This window comes from Kryptolebias marmoratus, linkage group LG18 (genome assembly GCF_001649575.2).
Source record: "Kryptolebias marmoratus isolate JLee-2015 linkage group LG18, ASM164957v2, whole genome shotgun sequence".
NCBI classification, from domain to species: Eukaryota; Metazoa; Chordata; class Actinopteri; order Cyprinodontiformes; family Rivulidae; genus Kryptolebias; species Kryptolebias marmoratus.
This window is the reverse complement of record NC_051447.1, coordinates 7,382,213-7,407,946: the sequence shown is the minus strand read 5'-3', so window position 1 is coordinate 7,407,946 and position 25,734 is coordinate 7,382,213. Positions and strand designations below refer to the sequence as shown.

General features: G+C 38.7%; 2 protein-coding genes across 4 annotated transcripts in view; one reads left to right on the top strand and one right to left on the bottom strand.

The window, feature by feature from the left end:
* The window catches only part of nrip2 (nuclear receptor interacting protein 2), a 29,644-nt gene extending 3,916 nt beyond the window's left edge, over positions 1 to 25,728 (bottom strand). The window contains exons 1-5 of the mRNA XM_017411566.3: positions 25,452 to 25,728; positions 8,344 to 8,658; positions 3,983 to 4,065; positions 3,222 to 3,328; positions 1,401 to 1,453 (exon numbers count right to left, since the gene is read on the bottom strand). Coding sequence (XP_017267055.1) covers positions 1,401 to 1,453; positions 3,222 to 3,328; positions 3,983 to 4,065; positions 8,344 to 8,658; positions 25,452 to 25,607 — 714 coding nt within the window. The 5' untranslated portion in view covers positions 25,608 to 25,728. The remainder of the gene's footprint in view (positions 1 to 1,400; positions 1,454 to 3,221; positions 3,329 to 3,982; positions 4,066 to 8,343; positions 8,659 to 25,451) is intronic.
* Positions 1 to 25,734, top strand: part of itfg2 (integrin alpha FG-GAP repeat containing 2) — a 64,916-nt gene that overhangs the window by 33,769 nt on the left and 5,413 nt on the right. The window contains exon 12 of one of the 3 annotated variants that reach the window (XM_017411562.3): positions 1,909 to 2,621. The exons of the other annotated variants lie outside the window; for them this stretch is intronic. Within the exon in view, the coding sequence (XP_017267051.1) occupies positions 1,909 to 2,030 (122 nt within the window). The 3' untranslated portion in view covers positions 2,031 to 2,621. Of the gene's footprint in view, positions 1 to 1,908; positions 2,622 to 25,734 lie in introns of those variants that run through there. 3 annotated transcript variants of the gene reach the window in all.

Sequence of the window (25,734 nt, the reverse complement as noted above, 5' to 3'; positions counted from 1 at the left end):
TAGCTGTTATTGTTTACCAGTTTAAAAGATTTCCTGCTTTCCTCTCTTTTTCTTTATTAATTGCTGCTATTTAACTTATCCATATTAAACAGCTTTTACAAGACATTTCCAATCGCAAACATGTATGTTTGAAATCAATCCATAGAGGAAATAAAAGATAGCCTTCACTCTTCAAGGTTTAAGCTTAATGTTTTCATTTTTGAGCAACTTTTTTTCAAATGTTAGGCTGCTGTTTATTAACCCAAAATTTTACAGCAGTTTACTATTTATTTCAGGGGACTAATTTTCCTTTTAAGCATGTAAATCTAACAAACATGGAGCAATTTGGTGCTTATTTCAAATTTCTTTCTCTCATAATTAATCCAGAGGGAAACATGAGCTAAACAATCAAATATGTTAAAAAACAGTAGTGGGTACTAATATTGTGTGTGTGGCTTTTAAAAACTTTACTTTTTTCCAAACAAAGATCTGCGTGCTAGTGAAAATAATAGTTTTGAAAGCAGTAAAACTGAACCTTGGCAATAAAACCACATACAAAAACAATAACCTTTTAAGCTATAAAGCTTTTCAGAGCTGAAGAAAATGTAATGCTTCCCCATTATAACCCACACGAGAAGCGCACTCCATTTGCTACCATAAAAATATTGATTGCACAAGAGATTTAAAGTATTAGATGAGGAGAAATGCTGCAGGACCAAATTGCAAAAGCTGACAAATGTAACACTTGTGGATAATATATCTAATTCTAAAATTTATTTCTGTTTTAATATAAATGACTTGATATCATCATTTATGAGAGCAGGAAAATGTCAGTTTTTCTAACATTTTAATTAAACCTCTTGTTCTGTGTGCCACTAATCATATTATTTACTTATTTATTTTACAAAAACATGCTCGTGGAAGCTTGAGGTTAAAATCGTCTTACCTCAAAATGATTTTAGGAGTGAATTTACAGAGTTGGAGCTCTTTTCTCACACCCTGAAGTTCCCGCTTTAATAAGACTTTTCACAACACAAGAGGACAGAGCACATGTAACACTAAAAGAGGCGTCATCTTCAATTTTACAAGTAGGCTTTTCTTTGGCTTTAAATGGGTTTTTTTTTTAATATGTTCACACAATGAAAAATCACATCTCAGAATGTCCTGAGTTTGTTCTTTTCAGGGGTTTTTTGCTGCACAGTGAGCAGCTGATAACAGCCTGTACCACTCAAACAATCCCGCCTGGCTTTTCTCCTCAGATTACACCCAAAAATATTGCATCGTTCCACCTGAAATGTTTTATTTTATTGTTCCCCTGTGTTTCTTCTTTTACATATTTTCTTAACACATGCACACACCGAGATATACACAGTTAGGCTAAAAAAAAAAAATTATATTACGAAAGCAAATAAGGATCTTACTTTAAGGTCCAACAGAGTCTGCAGACCCAGGCACAGTTCAAATTGCTCATCATCTAAAAGTGGAAAAAGGGGAAAGATAAAAACAGAGCCCAGAGGGAACAATAAAATGAATAATAGAATTGCTTTTTTCCGTGTTTTAAAAGCCATTCCGACTCCCATTCATTAACAACTTTATCTTAACATGCATAAATTAGTCTGAACTTCTACCGAAATCAGCAGCACGAAAATTTTCCTTCCTGTGATAATGAGAGGCTTATGTACGTGTGAAGATGGGTGTGAGTTTTTTTAGAGGCAAAGTAACAAGTTAATATAAATGAGTCTGGAAATGGGACTGAATTTGAGGGCCTGAATTAGAGTCATTACTCGGTGGTGACAATGAATGAAGTCCACACGACTGGCATAACATTAGTTTTAGACCATTTAAGGCTTTTAAAACTTGGCAATTCAACCATTTCCTGATGTGCTAAACTATAAGAGCATTTGAATGAATTTTCTCTCCTTTGCACAGGAGGAAAAAGAACAGAAACCACAGCCACAACATCTCAGCAAAAACAGATAAGTCCTTACAAGGAAAATTGTCTTTTTTTCATGACAAAAATAACTGCTGGTATTTGCTTCCAGAGATGGTGAGCGATGCAACAAAACTTAGATAGACTGAAGTTTTTTATGCCTTTTTAGGACCTGTGCCTGCACCATTTGTCATCAAATGATTTCACGACAGCAACTAGGCTATGAAGGGGTAGGCCACGTGAAATCACAGAGTGGGCTCAGAGGACGCTGAGGCTCATAGAGGTCACCAACGTTCTGCAGAGGCAACAGCTACAGACTTTCAAACTTCAGCTCAAGAACAGAGTGCAGAGAGATTCATGGAATGGGTTTCCTTCCATCACAAAGTGCAAAGCGTCAGATGCAGTGGTGTAAAGCATGTTGCCACTGGACTGTAGAGCAGTGGAGACATGTCCTCTGGAGGGACGAATCACGCTTTTGGTTACTGCCAGGAGAAGAATTCTTGTCTAATTGTATTGAGCCAAGTGTAAAGTTTGGTGGAGGGAGGATTATGGTGGGTTGTTTTTCAGGAGTTGGTCTCAGCTGCTTAGTTTCGGTGAAAGGAACTCTTAATGCTTCAGCAGACCATGACATTTTGGACAATTTCATGCTCCTAACTTTGTGGGAACAGTTTGGAGATGGCCCCTTCCTGTTCCAACATGAATGAACACATGGTCACAAAGCAAGGTCCATAAAGACATGGATGAGTGAGTTTGGTGTGGAAGAACTTGACTGGCCTGCACAGAGTCCTGACCTCAGCCTGACAGAAGACCTTTGGGATGAATTAGAGCAAAGACTGTGAGACAGGCCTTCTGTCCAACATCAGTGTCTGACCTCACAGATGAGCTTCTAAAGGAATGGTCAAAAATTCCCATAAACACTCCTTAAGCTTGTGGAAAACCTTCCCAGAAGAGTTGAAGCTGTGATAATTGCAAAGGGTGGACCAACATCATATTAAACCCTATGGATTAGGAATTTGATGTTACTTAATTTCATATGTGAGTGAAGGGAGATGAGCAAATGATTTTAGCAATATAGTGTATTTACTCAAATTTCAGTTACAAGTACATGTTTGGTATGAAGAGCTAAATGTTAGTGTGGTAATATTTCAAATTGAATATTTTTGTTAAACCTGTTTGCTGATGCTAAAACCTTAGCTAATAGCGCAGCCATACCAAAGTGCAGCCTCAGATTTCAGGTAGGAATCTTAGGAATTCAAACTTTCAAAAATGTTTTTATCTTAATTTATATCAGTTTTACAACTAATATTCTTACCTTTCACGTAGGCTGAGCACTGGACCGTTTGTCCGCCCAGCTGCAGCTGCAGACTCGTCACAGAGCTGCTAACGCCACAAGGGGAACTATCTTTACTGGGCACCAGTCTAAAAACACAACAAAACACACAGTCAAACTAACACGATCATTTCAGCGTTTGAGTAGCTGTTCTAGCAGCCATCCAGCAACAGATTTCCTTTTAGGGAAAGTGCAACAGCTATATATTAAAATTCATCCATACGTCTATTTTCTTTAACCGTTTATTTGTTTTGTTTTGTTTTTGGTTGCGGGGAGCTGGTGCCCATCTCCAGCAGTCACTGTGAGAGAGGCGGGGTGCACCCTGGACAGGTCACGAGTCCATCACAGGGACACGTAGGGACAAATAAGCCACCCTCACTCACACCCAGGGGCAATTTAGAGTTGGAATAAAATGTCAGTCATAAGCTAGAGCAGCTGGGATTTCACTAAATGAATAAACAAGAAGCAGTGAATTTACTGTTTACCATATAAATGATGTGAAATTAAAATTAGGAAACAATTTTAAACACTCTTAATTCAGCGGATATCAAAACTGAGATTCATGTTGTCATTTCCCAAGATGAAGACGACATCAACACTGTAAAAATTTGCTTCAGGTTTGATTGTTTTATGCAGTTGATTTGGCTGTAAAAGCTTTGTAAACTGCTATTATGCTGTGCCAAGATGGCGGGTGAGCGTGGTGGAAGTGTGTTTATCCTTTTATAGAGCCAGGTGTTTCTTACCCCAGCCTCTGGCAGCAGGAGCTGGAGATGTGGTTATGTACGCTGCCGGTGTTGATGGATGCCTTGACTTCAGCCTCGCAGCACTGTGGGGAAGGCAGAAAGGGGATTTTGGAGTTAATACAGTGTGATTTTTTTTTTCCAATTCACTCTGCTGCTGCTGCTTCACACAAGGAAACAATTTGTCACAACAGCACATGTACACAGCCCTGGGGAGCCTTTAAAAAAAAAAATCCTGATTGCTCCTTTTTTATTCAGTCCATTTATCTTCCACGGATTTATAAAACTGCCACACAAGCGGTGTTGGTTATGAATTAACTTCGTACAAACAACACAAACTTTCTATTAGTGGAGTCTTTCCAAACGAGTTGAATGCTCTGCCTTGATCTGTATTGATTGAGTTTGCAGCCCAGCGGTTAAAGATTAAGTTAAAACATTGCCAGCTTTGAAGATTCTGCAAATATCCTGAGCTGTTTTGGATCTTCAGCTTATATATTAAGCCTCATGTTGAACATCATAAAATGGACTTTGACCTTGGATGTTTGTGGTCCTTCTGGTCTGAAGTTACTTGTTTTTTTTAGCTATTAGATAGTTTTTATTTTCATACAATGTATGTGGCAATCTTTTTCTATCCTTTTAAACCTTTCTAATTTTAGATTCTGAGTCTTTTTCAGTCATTGATTTGTGATTTTGGAGCAAAAAAAATACTCTGTCCAGTTAGGGAAAAGACCAGCTGCACAAAGCACTATAAGGTTTTTCTTACAGTCTGAGATAAACTCATAAATAAAACTGATGACACTTTTACTGATAGGATTATTGGAGTGAGTTAGGCGTCAATTCAAATAACAGGATGTCAGGTTCTGGCTCCAAGTTGTAAGAGATTTTCATGTTAAGTTTCCTGAAAATAAAATATTGATCAAAGTGCTGCACATGTGAAAGAACACGTGTCAAATAATACAAGTAAAAACAACAAAGAAGAAGAAACATTACAAACATTTAAAAAAAATTAGCACTACAAAATAAAATGCTAAATTATAACACCCATTCTGGTTAAAATGTCAGGAGAAAGCAATTTTAGGTGGATATTTAAAGTATTAGTTATTGGTCAGGTCCTATGTGAAAGATGAGATTGTTCTTAAGTTTAAATCAAGTTCCAGCAAACCTTTAATCTGCTCCTCACTACGTCCACCTGATATCAGTGAGCTTTTAGGATCCGTTTCTGAACAAGTTTCAGTCAAGACAACAAAGACAGGTTAAATCCAAATTTTACCGACTCAGTATCTATCACGCGCCAAGACTGCGTGAAGCGTACTCATCCGTGTTGTAATGTAAACAAATGGCACATAATTGTTGGCAACAAAGCCCGACTCTGCTGATTTCGCTCATTTATTACAAATTATGCAGCAGACCTTTGGTAGTAAATGATACGTATTTAGTGCTTATTTTCAGCATAGATGAATACACGTATACAAAAACATTAAAACATTGTGCATTATGACTGTTATTATGGCTTTAAATGCAACAAAAAGGGGTTTACCCTTAGCAAAACCGCTTAGCTGGAAGAATTTGATTCTGACAAGCGTATTTATTTGTTTGTTAAATAAAGAACACTTTCAAATATGACCGCCGAATATTATGAATTCTTTTTCCTCCCAAAGGATCAAGATAAAAAAGAAAACTGTAGGATAAGAGATTGCCTAAGAGGGATTTCATGTCACAAAGACAGTTTCTTTAAATCAACAAACTGGTTTATTTGACATTAACAGTTATCTCTAAGGTCTTTCTTCTTCTCTTGAGCCTCTGCGTGTGAAAATAATTAAAGGAAGACATGACATATGGTAGCTCTGCATGCATGTGGGAAAAGCAGTTTGATGGCACCACCCCCACACTGCATAAATTAGAGGTTTTCCAAGATTAAATCTTACAAATGGTCTATTTTATTTATAAACTCTTGCATAATCTACTAGTCCAGCCTCTGTATATTATAATTAATTTCATGTGTTTTAAATATACATCAGACTATAAAGCTGCAAAGATCAGTACGGGCCACTGTTGGAAATATAATCTGTCATTCTTTTGAGATATTATTTTTATTAGTAGTAGTGGGATTTTAATAGCTAACATTTATACTGTTTATTTTGAACCAGTCGTTGGACAAAACAAGGGATTTGATAACAGTTCCAGAAATCAAGCCAGGAATAAGAAGATTAGTTTTTATTAAACAGTAGTTTTATGGAATAATAATGGATTGTAAAAGATTAAAACGCTGCATATGTTGGATGAACATGCATAACTATGAGCTAACTAAATAAATCATATGTTACATTTTAACAGCTGTAATTCCACTTGTGACACCTTTTTGTTGATTTATATGTGGTTTTTTCTCCTTCTGATCCTGGTTCTTGATATATATATATATATATTTTTTTTTTTTATACACATATCCTTCAACTGTCATCTCTTTCATAAATCAGTACTTTCTTTCAACAGCGGGGGCCATCCACCCCCTCCTGTTGGAAATAAGCACACTCACTTTCCATGGGTCTTGTTTTGATTTTTCTCTCTCGGGACAAACTGAGCCAGCTAGACGAGCCTCTTTTATCCTCACAGGCTTATCAGGAGACACACAAACCTGCTCTTTTGTCCGAGTCCTGGTGGCACTAAAACCCCTCTGTGTCCCTGAAGTTTAAAAATAGCAGCTGAATGAGTAAACCAGGAACACGGAGCTTTTAATAAGTTGATAAAAACAGTAAACCCATTGCAGAAGAGGAAGTGCTGAATGCAGTGGAAAAGTACTGGAAATAAATAGTTAAATAAGATAATTCAACACCCTTCATATATATATACATATATATATTTCTTCACTGATAAAATCTCAAAGTTAAAAACATCTGCGTCACATCACTTTCATCCTGTTTACTTTGACCATTTTCCTCCTATTACTCTCAAACGACTGCATTGCCCACGCTCAACCCCCTGAGCTCACATGATGTTTGGTCTCCAAGAGTTTTTTAAAAAAGCCTGTCCTTTGGGCAAATGTTGCTGTGCATCATAAATCAGTGCCCTTCTGCTGGCATCGTTCTTGAATTTTATTTGGAAATTGGCTTTAGTTGAACCCCGTCCCATGAGATCTCTTTCAGATATGACTTTGCTAATAAACTATCAAATCCTCTCCAAGTTGCCCTTCGTCTTTAAACTAGTTTCTGGAAAAGGAAAGTATATTGGACAAACTTCAATCTGGAGTTTGTCAAAAACAGCACTCCTTAGAGTGACCAATGCTAAAACCAGTGGTTTTTAAGCAATGAATAAGTCTGACTTTTATACACCATATATATTCTGTAAAATATCTTCAAACTATTAAATCCAGCAATATGTTAGACTGTTTTAATGCAGTTTGCAAATGTTTTGATTTATTTAATGTGACAATAAGAAAATAAAAATATCACAAAGCCTTTTCTTGGATGGTAAAAAAGATGAAACAACCTGTTTGCTATAAAGTTAAACTGTAAATGCTCAACAACAACAAAATGGCTTTTAATCTGCTTATTTTGATTAATCAATAAAACAATAAGACTTTAAAGTAAAAATGAAAAATTATTAGCTTCCCAAATTATTTGTGAATACAACTACTGGACAGATTTTGGGCTTAAAACCATTTAAAAAAAACAAGGTTTTTCTTTTTTATGCTGTCAAACATTTATGTTGTCTTTTGGTTTCCTGTCAGTGGTGTCAACACAAGCTGATATTTTATCAACTTTTCCTCGGTTGCTAAAAATTTAAAATCTACTGAAGGTCTTAATCACCAGAAGGATTTTGTGCCCTTCCTGTGCACATCAGTCCTTGGGGTATTATCATCCAGAACATGGTATTTTAAAGCATGAATACAGAACTAGTCCGTAAAAATATTGCCACATGATGAGATTAAAAAGTAATAATAATAATAAAAATGAAACACCGTCTTTTACGGCCCTTTGCAAACTTAGAAGTACTGGCAAATCAGGTCGAACTGTTTGTTTTTTGTTTTTTTTATTTGCCCTGAAACCCACACAGTTTGGTCATTTTAAGCTCCCAACCTATGTGTACTAAAGGTCTCCTGCAGTGAATCTTAGTGTTCATGTGGACATGTCAACCAGGTTGGGTTTGTAATCACTGTGACTCATTTATCTGTGATTCAGATCTCATCTGAAAGCTGCTGAGTCCTGACAAGCTGATCTGCTCCGAAGGGGGAAGTAGAAGAAGAGCGAGCTCTAAGTGATGAGTCATAGGAGCACAGCGGTGCTGTCTTTGTCTATTTCTTTCTTTTCAGTTCGCATGCTGAATGTGGGTGGATATTTACATGCAGACTATGCTTTATTTTTTATTACCTTGCACTGAATGATTAAAGCCGTGAGGCAGGTCGAGCTCTCCGTGCTCTCGGGCTTCTCAGCTGAGCGTCCAGCTCCGGCCTCGCTGTTATCGTCCTCTTCGTCTGATCGCAGGCTTTTCTCGCTCTCCTCGAAAGACTCCCTTTCCTCAGTCGAGTCTTCCGCCGTGCTCTCACTCCTCTCCTCGGCTTCGGCGGGCCCGTCCTTGGTGTCGGCCAGAGGGGAGCGAACTCTGCTGCTCGGGTCCCGGGCTTCCCCTCGCAGCCGCGTGATGTTCCCCTCCAGCAGGCGCCGCTGGACAATGCTGTGAGGTTGCTAGAAAAGAAAACCAAAATAGATTTTAGGTTGTGACTTCAGTCTCAAATTAGTGCTGTATGAAATAAACTGAGCTGAATTAAATTGGTTGGAAAGGTTTTTTGGAAAATATGTTTGTGCTTCAAGACTTTTTCAAAATAAAATCCTTACACTTGATGTACTTGTTTTAAATGTAATCAAATGTTATGAAGATTCGGACATTTTTATTCTGGCACCTTTAGAATGATCACTGCACAACTCTTGTGCAAAATCATCCTTTTATTTATTTCTGTCACATAGTTTCTGCCAGTTCCTGCAGATCCAGAGATGTATTTTGCTAGAAGCAGTTAATTTCCAAGTTGTAGTCACGAGAGTTAGATCATCTGTGCCACATCAGTTTACTTTACAGCACATATCAAATTCTCCTTCTCATATAAATCTCCACAGTATTTTAACTGGGACAGCGCTGATGGGGTTTAAATTAGATTTCTGTTCACCTAAATCCTCTTAGCTGCCACTCTTCACTGAATGTAGTATTATAAAGTAAGTCAAGTTACTGAGATTTACTTTAACTTTCTCAGTGAAATCTTAAGTTATTTGCGCAAGCCTTTCATAAGTCATGAAAAAGTGTATAAAACAACCCATATGCTTATGTCTTCTCTTCTGCTGTTTTTTTGTTCAACCCATTTCTGCTCATAATCCGCTTGTTTTTGGCAAAAGTGCATGTCTGCTTGTTTTCCTTAAGTGTCATTTTATTTGCTAAATGTCCTAGTTATACAGTTGGATAAATAATTATTTGGTCATGCAAGTTTGCCAACTTACAAAGAAATGGACAGTCTCTAACTTTATGGTAGTTTCATCTTAATGCAGAGAGACAGAATATCAACCAAAGATCCAGGAAAACAACCACATCATATAAAAATAGCAAATAGGTTTGCATGTCACTTCAACCCAGCCAGATTTCTGCCCACTACAGATAGGTTATGTACCCATATGGCACATAGATTACAATCAATCAGTCAATTACAGACAGTCCTGATCTTAACTTATGTGTATGAAACACACCTCTCCACAGAATCTTTTTTTTTTTTTCATTCTAACCTTTAATCACAAAACCAAAGAGCTGTCAAAGGATGTTTGGGACAAGATAGTAAATCTGCCCACGGCTGGAATGGGCTATAAGACCATCAGAAAGAATCTTGGTGAGACCTGCTGGTGGGATTATTCAAAAATGGAAGAAATACAAAATGATCATCAATCTTGTCTCATAGGCTGAAGATGAGGATCAATCCACAACTACACAGGAGAAGCTTGTTGATGATCTGAAGACAGTTGGAGCCACACTCACTAAGATCACATTTGGTAACACACTTCGCTGAAATGGACCGAATCTTCCAGTCCCCGCAAGGTCCACTAGTTCAGGATGGGACATGTTCAGACCTGTCTAATGTTTGCCAGTGGACTTGTAAATGGTTCAGAGAAGGCTTGGGAGAAAGTGCTATAGTCAGATGAGACCGAAATTAGCTTCTCTGGCGTCAACCTGACCCACCTTGTTTGATAGAGATTTGCTTGATTATGACCTGAAGAACACAGTCCCCACGGTCAATAACGGAGTTAGAAACATTTTGTTTTGATGTTTTCTGCTAAGGATATGAAGTGACTTTCTGCAGTTAGGGGCTAATGGGCAGGGTTGTATACAGTAAAAGTTTGGATGAAAACCTTCCCTCAGCCAAAACACTGAAAACGTACAACAGTGGCAAAGGAGTGCCTTAAAAAAAGCACCAGTCGTGGAATGCCTTAGCCAGTCTTGTGTAGAAAATCTGGTGGGTGGAGCTGAAGCTTTGAGTTGCCAAGTGGCAGCCAAGAAACCTAAAGGATTAAAAAGGTTTCTGTAAGGAGGAGTGGGTCAAAATCTCTCCTGAGATGTTTGCAAACCCAGTGACTAATTACAAGAAACATCTAGCTGCTGTGCTTAAAAAGGTTTCTTTACCAAGTATTAAGATATTAAGCTACTTTGGAACCAAATACTTATTCTCCTCCAGTCACATGCAAATCAATTTGTAACTTCCATGTAATGTTTTTTAAAAATATTTAATGGATATTCTGTCTCCCTCTAAAATGAAACTACCCTAAAAATTAGAGACTGTTCATTTCTTCGTAAGAGGGCAAACTTAGAAAATCAGCAGAGGTTTAAATAATTATCTCCCCGCATATTAAGTACAATTTTATCAAACTTGCGATTTTGTCCACTTGAGACGTGAATTTTGATTACTGAAACGTTGCATCCTTGACTCTTTTCTTCTTAATATTTTAACTCAAGTTCTCTTAACATCCCGGTGATTTGAGTGTTGAGGAAACCTCGCGAAGAAAAAAAAAAAGCAAACTCTTCGTGTTCTTCTCTGCTGATTTTGCAGGAACTTAAAGGTCTGAGCAAAGACTGTGTTCTGGTGGGGAAGCAATGAGATTATAGAGGAACAGGTAGCTGAAATACAATTTTCTGTTAATATGATTCGGAGAGAACAGCCGCTCACTGGCAACATGTTGTTCTGAAACGGTGGAAGTCTGACCTTTTAACTGGAAACATATACCATAAACTGTTACATTAATATACATGTTTCTTCAGATTTTTGGAAAAATAATACCACAATGCCAGGAAAAGATTGTTTCCAGGTTTGTGCAAAGAAAAGGCTTTCATGTCTCTGGAAAACATTCACTTTGAATCTGTTTTTATGACTTGTAGCTGCAACTTTTATTAAATCTGCTTTAGATAACATCAAAATGTACACATCAGGTGAAGTTGGCTGTTTAATATATCTCTCATGTGGAGAAAGCAAGAGGAGGAGGCGCTTTTCAGCCACAGGAAACGCTACATGGTTTTAGAGACGTCGGTCAGATCTTTTCAAGTGGGATTCTGAGAAAAGGTTCTGAACAGCAGTATATTTCCTGTTGTAGATATCTCTGTGAATCTCACTTTGAAGAAGAGTTTAACTCCAGCTAAACTGACGAGCTAACAGCTTGTCAAAGACTTAACAGCAGATCATGCAAATGCTATTTTTTAAAACCTTTTATACAGCTTGAATTACAAGATCATTTATTTAGAATTCTGTAATCATTTCTAAGCAGTCCTCTTTAGTCTTAGCCAGAAATATACTGTTTCTACAAACTGAGATCATTCAAAGAGCTAATAGGTAAAAAATTACTTGTTCATAACCTTTCTACAGAACCCCTCTTCAAACAATCTGAACAATCCCCTTAAGTTAGAGAAATCATTCAGTTTACATAACCATACAGATATATTCCATTACTTTTATAATTTGCATTTACTTTTTTTTCTCAGCTGGCTATGTAAGGCACCAGAACCACTTAGTTTTTGGAGATAAAATGCACCATGTTGTATTTTTTGTACCAAAGCCTGCGCACCAAGAATGTTGGGCTTTAAGTGCCACTTACTCTTGTCATGGTGTTACAAGACCTTTCTTTCAAGCATCAAATAACCAATTACAGCTTAACACATTAGAAATACGAATATTTGAACATACAGCAGCGTGGTAAGAACTACGTGAATCAACAAGAGTCACAGCAGGAAAAATATTGGATTTTTTTTAAGGCTTGTTTTAAGGTCAAAATCTTAATTTACGTGGAGGGAGCAGGATTTAAATTTGTATGGGGACGTTGTTCCCCTTCCAGCTTTAATTTCTGTGATCCCCTATGGGTTCAGTTTTATAACAAATGTTGATGATGCAGATGTGATACCATGTAGCCCCATCCTAACACGGTGGAAGCATAGAACGGAGCGAGGGGGCAGCTACAGAATAGAAGTCCAGGTTTTTTTGTTTTTTTAAACCGTTTTTTAGATTCACATTGAAGGAGGTTTCCCAAATGTGCTGTGGTCCATGTTCTATAGGTATAGAAAGTGTAGTGGGGGTCATTATTCTGTGTGAAGGGGGGCTAAGAGTCACTACATGTTGAGCTACAGGATGAGCCGAAGCTTTTCAGGAAGAATACTTTTGAGGCACTCCATCTCACAGGAGCGTCGTCACCTTGTAAATAGTATTTTTGAAACTAATGTCAACGCAACTGATCATTTGATTTATTCTTTGGATAATGGTTTTGTGCAATCAGTTGAGGAGTTGTGATTGCTTGTGTATTTAGACATAATGGGATCTGAAATATTGACCCAGCCGACAGTTTTCTTTAAAATTAATGATTGTTTTTTTTTGCTCTGATTAGCATGCATTCAGTAATGATGGAGTCGACCGTTGAATAATTCCTGACAGAAATTGGAATAAGGATGACTGGAAATGACAAATCAAAGTATGGGGACTGAAATAAATAGGGAATTGGCATCAGCACTCAAGAGATGAGGTAGGGTAACCTTAATGATGCCGTAATAGTCTCATCTAATGCCTGGCCATGTCTCAGTGTCTGTGGTTTCACACTGATCTGTCATTATGCTGGAGTGGCTCTTTGTGTCAGATGTCCTTATATTTGCCTAAGCGTGAGTAAACGAACTTCTGTTTGGCTGAGATGAATCACAAAATGCAGTAGATAAAATTAGCTTTCGGCACTAGGTTGTTGGTAATTGAAGTTGTGCGTCTGTCTGCTGTGTTTTGATGTCAGGCTGAAAAAAAAAACAACACTTCAGGCAGGTAATCACCACCCGTGTCACCGAGTTCGATTTGGCCTCTGGTTTGAACTCCAGCTGTGACGGAGCAGTGCTGACGGCGGTCTCATCTCATCTTTACGCCTCTCCTTTTGTGCCCTTTGGTTTGCCTCTCTTGTTTCTTTATCTGTCACATCCACTTTTTACTGTGCTTTTATTTTGGCATGTTTTCTTATCTAAGTTTTTTTTATTTTCACTCTTTATTACTATTCAGTCGACCTTCTGTTCTGATCTCTTTATTTTGTCTGATTCCTTTAAATTTCCGTTCTTCTCTTTGTGCAATTCGGTCTTGGGTTGCGTGTCTTACGTGCTTTCAGTTGTTGGGTCTAAAAAGATATGTTCGACAGACAAAACTGAGATATATGAAGTATATTCCATCTAAATTTAACCAGAAATATTCAAGTCTAAATGAGGGCTGAGAATTGAAATCACATCTATAGCTCACTGGATCTTTGTTAACCCTTTCAAACCCATTCCGGCTATTGTGTAAATGCTGAGTCAGCATTCAGACTGTTGTTTTCCTGTTTATAGTTTCTTCTGTATGTTTTTTGAACTCTAACAACCTCAGCATGCGTTCAGCTATTTCAAACATTTAGTTTGTATTTGTAACTTTAATACTTGTTAAATTACTTACCTTTGACACTGACATCTTTTCTAATCCTTAAAAAGCTTTGTGCTTTTTAATATATTTTTGCCACATTTTTAGCTTTTAGCATTTGTTTTGTTAGTTTTAGATTTCAGCTAAAACTAACAAGCGCGTGACTAATATATGACTCAAGATGCTTCCCTCTACCTGTTTGAATACACACATTTTTTTTTTAAGATTTAGGGGGAAAAAACCTTTGGCTGAATTTTAAAATGGTGTTTTTCCATTTAAAAAAAAAACTTAACAACTACTGCAACAGTTATTTAAATCTGTCATTATTTTCATCTCGCCCTTTTCCTCTGAGATGCTTTAATGTCTCCAGGTGGAATATTTGCATCAGCAGCTGTTTTCCCTCAGGAAGTTATTTGTATAATGACAGAAGATGAATAGTACATCTGTTTGCATTTGATTTTTCACCAGTTTTCATCAAACTAAAAGTCAAGGGTTTTCATTATGTTCAAGTTAAAACGTACAGTATGTGTAAAAACAAAGTTAGATTAGGTAAATAAAAGGGGGTAAATAATATTAAGAAGAAGACATTTTTTACTTTCTCCAGCGTGTTGTGAAAAACAGGATGAAATTACTTTAAAAGAATCCCTACCCTCATAAATAGTTTTCAGGATTAGCTTTTTGTGACCTGCTTACAGATAAACATATTCGGTTTGTGTTGACTGACAAAGTGGGCATCATTCGATTTTAAACCCAATGACTAATGTGAGTCCTGTGGTGACCTCTAAACCAGTGCCCTGCTGAGTCCTGCCAGCAGGTCAGAGAGATTGTTAATGTCTAACACCAGAGATCTCGCTCTTCCTCTTCATTGTCTTTTAGGCACAGTTCCGTTCCTCTGTACTTCTGCCTCTGTGAGTCAGATTAGAGGCTAACTGCCATGTGGTGTAATTATCTGCCGGCATTAGGCTCATCTCTCTCTTCCAGCTGGTGATATGAGCTTTCTAATGCCCTCTTTCTTATTCTGATGGCCGTCTCCAGCGGCTGACTTCCTGTCGCAGCGGCCAGAAGGCCCCAGCAGCTTCACATGTGCTGCCCGCCTGGCTGTCCATTCCCAATTTATTCCTTATGCACATATATAATAAACCTGTAATGTGTCTTCATTATGTACTAGCATCCTCCATGGAATGGTGACTACATCTCTGCACTTTGAGGGTTTTTTTCATTACCATTCTGCATATACAGTATATTTGCAAAGTTTAACATACATGCTCAAATTTACACATATTTACACCAAAATCTTTTAACAATAGGTGTGGAAGGTTCTACAATGTTTTTAACATGACAAGACCACGGTCAGTCATCTTCCTACTAGTGATCACGAACGACTGCAGCTGGTAGTTTGTCTTTGCCGTCACAAACAGGATTTGTTTGACAGCGCTCATTGGATTGACCAATACTCGTCTGGCCTCCTCAGATGAAAGGGAGTTGGTTGGGATGTTCAGGAACAACCAAGGAACCAACAAGGCTCAAGCCTGCCATGAACTGGAAACCATAATTTAGAGTTAGCAGTTAACCTAACATAGAAAGGCAGGAGCCATGTGTTGGACCTGCTGTGCTGTGATCCCTGCCATTTACATCTGGGGATGTGGAATCTTGCTCAGTGAATATGCATTTTGCTTTTGCCTTCTTTTGCGTTTTGTTGGGGTTGTTGCGGGGTTTTTTTGTGTGTGTTTTGCTTTGCTGGGTATTTTTAGCCTTTTGCCTTCCTGCACAACACCAAGGGAGCAGCTGAGGGAGTGTTGCCGCCCATCCACAGCTCCAGATGAAATAGAGTGAGACAGGTTCAAGCCTCCTAATTGTCCTGAAGCTAATTATACGTAAAGGCTGTATCTGAACTGATTTAACACGGTATATTTTTGTGGAGGAAGATGCATACTGTGGGGAAGGTTAGACAGTTGTTTTTTTTACATGCAACACTGTTTACGTTGTCCTCTGAAGTGCATCTTTATATCTCTAAGAAAGCAAATCAGTTCGGTATTAATATAAAATAATATATTCATCAATTTTAAAACCTGATCCAGATGTGCTGCTGACTGTTCATGCAAATACATCACTTCTTAAAAGGGACAGCAGATCAAATTAACAAAAAAATTGGTTGCACAGACAGACTGGCCCCTCAGTCTGGTTTAGTATCTTTAAATGATGACAGCTCTACATCCAAGCCCAGATCTGTAGCTTTTGATTATCCTCAGTCGCAACTGAAGACTAGCCTACACACACACACACACACAAAGTTTTCAGACTCGCTCATCTGTTTCAATGCACATGAGCAGACAGACCACTGACCTGCAGGCTGATGCAGGAAACAGCAGCTGTAATGTGCAGTTTTATTTAGATTACTTCCTCAGTACAAGATTTTAAAAAATATATAGTATTTCTTAAGAAAGAAGGAAACGTATTACTTTTGCGTTTTACCATTTTAAACCTAGAAATTCCTTTCTATTTTTATTACTTTTTTTTACCTGTGTTTATTTGTTAGTCAACAAAAAGTAATTACATTAGTGTGTTAGTCAACCCCTACCCCCCACCCACACCCTTGAAAAACATAACTATTTGATTTACTTGAATCTATAGGAGTTGGCTGAATAATTCGACATAATTTCCTGCGATTCAAATATGTTGGCGTATTAGATTTTCATTTGTTCATCCAAATTTCTGGATCACGAGTCGAACAAATTGGAAGTCCTCTAGAAATCATAAATACACCTCAGAAAGCCTGAAGTTCCTCACCAGCCTAAACCCCCAAATCCAGTACTGTCTGGGTGCCTCATGCTTGAAAAATGGTAATATCTTATTTTATTGTCACATAAAATAAGATTCTAGTTGGAAAGATTTACACATCTCCTGCACGCACTTGCACCAAAAGTTCCAATTGAAAAAAAAGCCCTTTTTAAGTTTTTCGGAGACCACTGGGCCTTTGATAACAGTGTGCACAGGATGACATAGATCAGCCCCAGCCAAGCCTGATGTATCTTCAATAACAGAATTTCTTATTTTACAATTATACAAACAGGACTAAGAACCAACAAATATACTGAGAGATTTATTTGAGTCTGAACAAGAGCTTAAAACTGTTAACAGCGATACATGGCTGGGCAGTCTTGCAAAACCAAATTCTTAATCTGAAAAGAGTCTAACTGTGAAGCTTAAGAACTTGTAAATTGCGACATTTACTTTTTTATTTGAAACAGGAGAGCAGTGAGTGTCAACAACTTTCCAATTTCATTAAACAAAATGCAGCTCTTGCCCGTCTTATGTAGTGTTGCTCTTTTACAGTGCCACGAAACAAAGCTTTTGCTGTGGAGTTCACTCAAGTCAGTGTGACAGTTGTGATTGAACACTGTCTGAGTCTTTTGTGATATGACTCAGCTGCACACAGCCAGTCTCAGGCAGTATGTGAGGTGTCTGTCAGTAGGGCAGGTCGTATACTTTGATTTGATTATCATCATCTGTGAAAATGGCATTTCACAGAGGTAAGTGGATTCAAAATAGGCACTCGCTTTCAGAGCACATGCAGTGAGGAGAGGGTGCCTCTCACTGCTTACAAGTCCCTAAAAATCACTGTCCCTTCAGTTTTGTCATTTAGCAAATCAATGATCTCCTTTGGGAAATCATTGATTCCAGTGGAATTTGGAGCTACCTATTCTACATCAAATTGCTGAAATGTGTTTGAGACAAATGCAGCAATGTCTTCCGTGACTCACCAAAACTCCAACTAAACTGTCTCAACTTTGTCCAGGTGTTATTGTTCGGCGTCTTTGATGGCTTGAGATATTTGTTTTCCAAGTTAGGAAAATGTGTTAACTTGCTGCTGTTTAAATGTGTGGTCCAAACACCGATTTTTGCTTTTCAGTGCATTCAGTTTTGCTGTTAAATTGGTCAGAAACCCTAGGTCAAGCAGGTATGAATCATTGGACACCTTCAGAACTACCTTAATGCTTTGTGGCATAGATTTAACAAGATGTTGACAACATTCCTCAGAGATTCTAGACCAGGGGTCTCCAACCCTGGTCCTTGAGGGCCACTATCCTGCATGTTTCCCTTGTTTCCCTGCTCCAACACACCTGATTCAGAGGTTAAATCACCTCTTCGTGTTCTGCAGAAGCCTGTTAATCACCCATTGTTTCAAATCAGGTGTGTTGGATCAGAGAAACAAGTAAAACATGCAGGATGGTAGCCCTCCAGGACCAGGATTGGAGACCACTGTTCTAGACCATATTGACATGTTAGCATCACACAGTTGCTACAGTTTTGTCAGCTGCATGTCCATAATGTGGATCTCCCTTTCCACCATGTCCCAAAGGTGATTGATTGGATTGAGATCTTATTGTCCAATTTTGGTGAGTCTGTGTGAACTGTAGCCTCAGATTTCTGTTTTTAGGAGACAGGAGTGACACCTGGTTTGGTTTTCTGCAGCTGTAACCCATCTGCTTCAAGATTAAATGTGTTGTGTGTTCAGAGATGGTTTTCTGCTGACCTTGATTGGAATAAGTGGTTGTTTGAGCTACTGTTGCCCTCCTGTCATCTTGAACCAGTCTGACACTGACATGGCTTTTTTTTTGTCCACACAGATGCTTCTCACTGGATATTTTCTCTTTTTTGGACTATTCTCTTTAAACCTTAGAGATAGTTGTGCGTAAGATTCCCAGCAGATCAGTAGTTTCTAAAATACTCAGACCAGCTTGTCTGGCACCAACAACCACACCACATTAAAAGTCTCTTAAATCTCTTTTCTTCCCCATTCTGATGCCCAGTTTGAACTTTATAAAGTCATCCTCACCATGACTACATGCCTAAAGGCATTGAGTTGCTGCCATGTGACTGACTGATTAGTTGTTTGTTTTAACAAGCAGCTGAACAAGTTTACCTAATAAAGTGGCCAGTGAGTGTATAACAGCATGAAGAATTAGGTTTATATAAACAGCATGAACTCTTCATTAACACCTTAAATAAGTAATGCTGAAGAGCTTTAGATCAAATCAAGTTGATCAGTTTGACCACCAATGTCATGACGTGAGAGAAGTTCAAGACTTTCCGAACCAAGATAACTCCTCAAGTCTGGGAAACCGAGTGCAATAAAACTCAAGCAGACACTGTGCATTCCCGATGGACCCTGAAGTAGTGATTGACAGATACTGTTTTCTCAGATTGCCTTTTAGAATCAATTCAGCACCTGAAATATTCCACAGAGAAATGGAGTAGATCATCGAGGGCTTGAATAGACTTCAAGTCTACACTGGTGACATCATTTAGGGATCAACAGCCCAATAACACAATTAGAGGCTGAACAGAGTAATGGAGGGAGTACAGAAACTCAGCAGGAACAAATGTGATTTTGGAATTCAAGCAATTGTCTTCCTCAGAGACAAGCTCTCTGTATAAGTTCAAGGCCAAGCCCCCCAGACAAGATAAGTGTGGGGATAATCAGCTTCATAGGTAAACTCATTCCCAATCTGACTGTAGAAACATCATGCATTTGTCAGCACAATGAGTTTTAATGGACAGTCAAACATGAGCATGAGTGGCAAGAGCTCAAAATCCCATTGATCCCTGCACCTATGTTGACATTTTATGATCACACACAGAAAAAATTTAATTGTCGACAGATGCTTCAAAGGATGGTATTGGAGCAGTCTGAGGGTGAACACTGGAAACCAGTGGCCTATGCATCCAGGGCTATGACTAAATCTGAATGCAGATATGCCCAGATCAAAAAGGGATGCTTGGGATTAATTTATGGATTAGAGCAGTTTCACAGAGAGACAGATCATCGACCGCTGGTCTCTATCATCAAAAATAATCTAAATGAGAAGCTGTTACGAATTCAGCGCCTAATAATGAAGATGCAGACTTTACACTGGTTTATACCCCATTAAAGCACCTGGTACTTGCCAACACTCTCTCCTGAGCACCTCCAGGCAAGTTTGTGAGTACAGCTGATGAGGATGTTCAGTGTCATGTGAACACAGCGTCTGCTTCATTAGTGGTTTCAGACACAAAGACAAAGCAAATAATGGAGGCAACAGCAAAGAACAAAGAGCTGCAACGTGCCATTCAGAACATGGATGAGGGACGGCCAGCAGGTTCATGTCCGCAGTTTTATCATATCAGAGGTGAACTCAGTGTTGTGGGTGGAAAGTTGCTAAAAAGAAAAAGTCAGATTTGTCATTCCACAAGCTTTATGGATGGACATTATACAGAAGATGCACGTAGGCCATCTCGGCTTTGAAAAGTGCAAAAGAAGAGTGAGAGGATCAGTTTTCTGACCTGGAGTTAACAAGAACATTGAAGCATTGATAAGTAAATGTGACACATGCCAGAAATATAGAAGCAAAGAGCCCATGATGGTAGCTGATGTGCCAGCAGCACCAGGGCACAAAATCAAAATGGACTTGTTTCATTTCAGAGGTAAAGACTTTTTAGTGATAATCGATTACTACTCAAACTTCTCTGACATGGCGCTGTTAGCAAACACATCATCAAACTGTGTCATAACACATGTCAAATCCATCTTCACCAGGCATGGCGTTCCACACACGATGGTGGCCACTACTCTGCCATGCTGCCGTGTTGTAAGTCAATAAACTAGAAGAATCACTTAGAGAGGGATGAATTCTTTTGCAAGATGCTGTATGCAGACATGCAGACATAGTTCTACACACATGCATCAATGAGAACTGCTTTAAGAGCAGCGGTAATGAAAAAACACAAACACAATAAAAACTTAATCATACGCTTTCACAAATGTTTTTACCTTTGTTATATTTACAGTGGGGTATTTGCACACATCCAAATCCCCTGATTTGGAAAAAGGGACGAGGTATGTCAAAGTAACCGCTGCCTGCCGACCTGAGTCATCTGATTGGTGTATAACTGGTAAACAGGTCACTTACAGCGTTTACTGTGATTCAAAGCCACGTGACACATTAAATACAAGCAATAAGGTCTTTAAATTGATTCTACTTTCAATAGGAAGCCAGTTATAGATAAGAAAATATTCAACTGTAGGTCATCTGTGTAATTAGTTAACATTATGTTTCTGAGTGACATGCTCAAAAGGAAGCAAGTAAATTGAATAATATTGGACCAAGAATTGAACAGTGAAGCCAACCTAGTTTTCTGACCTGTCCAACAAGATATCGTGATCAACAGTGTCAAACATGGCACTGAAATCAAGAAGTACTAGGACTTTAATTTTCTTTTTTTTGGCAAGAGTTTCTTCACAACACTAGAAAAAAACTGATGTCAGCATATAAAAATAAAGTTACTCCTGCAAGAGGTTGTTCTACAAGCTGGTGTATTAGGCTTTTATGCACAGCTTCTACATTTTTGCTTAGTTTTTGTTATATAATGACAGAGTCATGTGGTTCTGTTTATGACTTGATCTGGTTTCAGCCTAAATGAAGCCTAAATTAACGTTAATTCATTTGTTTTTTGCCTTTTTTGCTAGATCAGCCTTATGTAGCAAGTACAGTAGAAAGCAAGGCTACACAATAATGTGGGTCATGCGGGTCTCAGGTGTTGAATAGGCTGTGAACATATTTTTTCAGCCCAACAAACACGTTTTAAAGGAACTTGTGATAATATTTTTACATTGTTCTGTACTCTGTGTTGCATAAAACAGGCCTACTACCGTGCACCTCCTCTCTGACCTCCAGTTATTTCCTTTTTCCTCTGTTGCTTTTCTGTCAGTGATTTTTTGCCCTTTTCATGATCACTGGTCTCCTGGTTTTGCAGCACACACTAAAAAAAAAACTGGAGGGATGCTGCTGCTGTTGCTGAGAGTAAGAGCACCTCAGGCTAAAGAGCAGCAAAACAAACTCTGTTTTACGTAACAGCTCTGCTGCTGAATTACACAGTGGATAGGACAATCCAGCCATCAAAAATGAACTGGAAGAAGAACATGGTTAAAGCAAAAGAAAACAGCTATTTTGCAATAGTGTTTTAAATTTTATGTCACAGCAGTGTTTAGCATCAGAACACATCTAAATTACCTAGAAAAAAATTAGCATTTTTAGATTTACATGATGAAAAAGCACAAAGTTCAGTCTTTTGGAAAGCTCAAATTGATCAGAATCAAGTTCAATCATTTATACACTGAAAAAAAACCCAGCAAATATCTTAAAAACAGCATAACTCAGTCGCTGGACTTTAACCCAGAAAGACTGAGGTTCATTACAAGTGGGGGGCGTACAGTTGTGAATTAATTTTTTGCATGCAGGTTTCCTCCAACAAGTCTATTAAATGATCAAAAAAAGGGAAGAACAGAAACGACCACACAAAGGGAAACCAAAAGCCAGAGAAACAGAAAACTGTTCATTTGATTATAGGAAGAACAGAAGCTGAAAAAGTCCAGACAGCTGTACCCATATGATCTTATTATTGTTATTATTATTATTATTATTTTGTCCGTGAAGGGTTGGCCTGCGAACCACTTCAGAACCACATCGTGCTTTCTTGTCTCATTTACGGTCCATCTAATCAGAACCTGAATGAGCTTTCTGCTGAAGGGTCATGCAGTCATGGCAGAGACGTAGCTGGCAATTTCATCTTTTTTTTTTAGCCATTTTCAAGAGATTTTCTTATAGAAAGTCACGTATAACATTTATATTGGCATTCATGTCTGTGTGACAGACTTTTATTTTATTTTTTTTTAAATAATGACAAACTTTATTTTGCCTTTATGAAAGAGAAAATTGCTTTCATAATAAGAGGAGTTTCAGGCTGTTCCAGAAAATGTAGAATTATAAGCTGAAAATCTGTTTTACACTAAGCTCTTTTAATCTAATAAAGTTTGGGTAAAATCTTACTTTATATATTTTCTTTGTGTCTAGATGTGTGGTTGTGTGCTCCCTTTGAGATAATGAGAGAATACTGTTAATTTAAGGACTAGCTTAAAGAAATGCATATCACCCGCCACCTTACATGCCAGAGCTATGATCTAAGATCATCCTGTGGTGAGAAGGGAGTAACGAGTTGTAAGCAATGAGTAGCACTCGGCTTATTCGTTATTCGTAATGACTCTAAGCTGTTACCACACCGAATCTCAGCTCATCATCTTAGAACTGACAGTTTTACAGCCATTTCTTTGTGTTTTCTAAGGTCACTTAGTCGTGGCGACCATCTTGAATCGCGTTGACTCCGAAAGTTGCAGATGTGCGTCCAGTGATTACTTTCTGAGTGTTTCATTAGAGTCTGTCAGGCGATTCAGGAAATACTTTGCAAACACAACAAACAAATGTACACACACATACACTGGCAATTACATGATCGACAAAAGGCAGGTGATGATAATGAATGTGTGAATATAAGAAACACACAATAAACAGTAACATTAAAAATGTTACTACGACTGCTGTCCTCCACCTACAAAATATTACAAAAATTGTAAACATCTTGTCTCAAAATGATTCAGAAAAACTGATCCATGCTTTTATCACGTCCAGGCTGGACTACTGTAATTCTTTATTGTCTGCGTATCCAAAACACTCTTTAGCTACATCTTATATTAAGGATCTTATTGTTCCATATTTTCCTAACAGAGCACTTCGCTCTCAGGCTGCAGGTTTACTTGTGGTTCCTAGAGTTTCTAAAAGTAGAACAGAAGGCAGAGCTTTCAGTTCTCAGACTCCTCTCTGTTAGTGAGGCTGACACTCTGTCTACTTTTAAGACTTTAGTTAGGGTTGGTGTGGGTTTCCTGAGTTATCCTGTAGGTCTGCTGCTATAGGCTTAGACTGCTGAAGGACATACTGACCACATTTCCTCACTCTGCTGCTGTCTTTACTCGCTCCACTGTAATTATTTCTATCACTAACATGATTTTCTTTGTCTTTCTTCGAAAAGAAACTCCACCTGGACGAGTCATTCTGTGTTTGACTGTCTCTTTCCTGTCCTCTCAAACCCCAGCCGATCAAAGCAGATGGCCGCCCATCCTGAGCCCAGTTCTGGTTCTTGCTCTGGTTCTGCTGGAGGTTTCTTCCTGTTAAAAGGGAGTTATTCCTTTCCACTGTTGCCGATGTGCTGCTCAGGATGGGAGACTGTGATGAAGTGAAGATTCAACGCAATCTGCTGGCTTCCTTAGATAGATAGACAATGTCTTGCTAAATGTCTTTATGATCTATGTGAATGTTTTTGTACAGCTCCCTGAGATGACTTTTGTTGTGACTTGGCGCTATAGAAATAAATTGAATGGAATTGAATTAAAGAACAAGGACTGAAATGAAAATATAATTTAATCAGAATGAACAAAGCTGGGTCAAAAAGAAGCAGAAGGGAGTGGGATGTTTTCTAGAAGACAATTTGAATTTAAATGTGGCAGAAATAAGTCTCATATTTGCAGAGAGCTCAGAGAGATGTGTTGAAGTTGTTGAAGAGCTCAGGGGGATCTGGGAAGCAGCCATTAAATCAGAACTTGTGTTAATGACGCAATAAATAGGATTATCACAAGGAGTTCCTCCAGAGTCTACAGAAGCGCTTTGCTTCGGGAGGCTTCTGGGGGGAGGAGGAAGTGAAGTCGTTCACCTTTGCATTCAGAGCCGTGTGTTTGGTCCCATGACATCCGTGAGTGTGTTTCTGGCTGTGTGAGAGCCGCTGCGCAGTGAACTGGATCCAGCTTTGACATTTCCTCGTCTGTGTGCAGAGCGCAGCGGCTCTGAATCTTTCATGACTCTGTCTGATGCCGCACTTCTGGGCAACAGTTTACATAACAGAGCTGGGCTTCGAGGAAAGCGTGCTCATACATTCTGTTAAGGGTTTCCTCAGTTTACTGGACACTTCGTAATCATATTGTGTTGGGGATGACTGTCAGCTACCACCTCGCCAAATTCTAGCTCAGTATCTACGAAATTAACCGAGATATGGGCATTTTATGTTCGCTAAGGTTGACTGGCTGTCGTGGCCATCTTGAACTAGGTTGCCTTCAAAAGTTAATCCATTGTAGATGTACATCCAGTGATCACTTCCTGGGAGTTTCTTTGAAATCTGTACATTTCTTCATGAGAGGTTTTGCTAGTGCTACAGATAAACACAAAGACACAGGCAAAAACATTCTTGACACTTCCCCTTTTGGTGGCGGGTGATAATGACATAAAATCTTTATTCTTACAGTTTTGGAATATGGATCCTGTGAGTGTCTGATATTTTCCGTTAAATAAATGGTTTGTAAATCCTAATTTGTTTTTCAGCACAGTTGATTTTAAAATTTGGAACTCAGGAATTTTCATTTTAATTTCAGTTCGAGGAGTTAGTTTATTAGATAAATAAAACCAATTTACAGAAACCTGAGAGAGTTACTCTTGTTTTTGCTGTTGTCTTACAACATGTACCTGCTGGAAAATACACTATCGGGATTGTCAGGAGAAAACAAGAGGCAGCTGAATTTCGAGTAAAATGGGCAAGAGAAATTTTTACTCGTCTTTTCTTTCTGTTCATTCTCAACCCTAAACAACCTGGCATCACACACTCCAGTCAGTCGTAAAAACACTCGGGTCCACTCACCAGGTCTTTGGACGTGCCGAGCCTCTTGAGTCCGTCCAGGGGCAGGAGGTCAGCCGAGTCCTTGTGCGTGAACTGGGTGGCCTGTTTGAGACGCCTCTGCTGGTGCAGGATGGCTTTGTCCCGGATGGCGAGCTCGCCTTTCTTCGCCTCGCTCATGGTCTCCGATTAAGAGGGCGAGTCTTTGCTGAAGCTGTGCACCGGAGCACAGAGATGTGTCCTCGCCGCACTTAGAGACAGGCTGGATGTCAAGGGGCAGAGAACAAGGAGAACCCCCCCCCCCCCC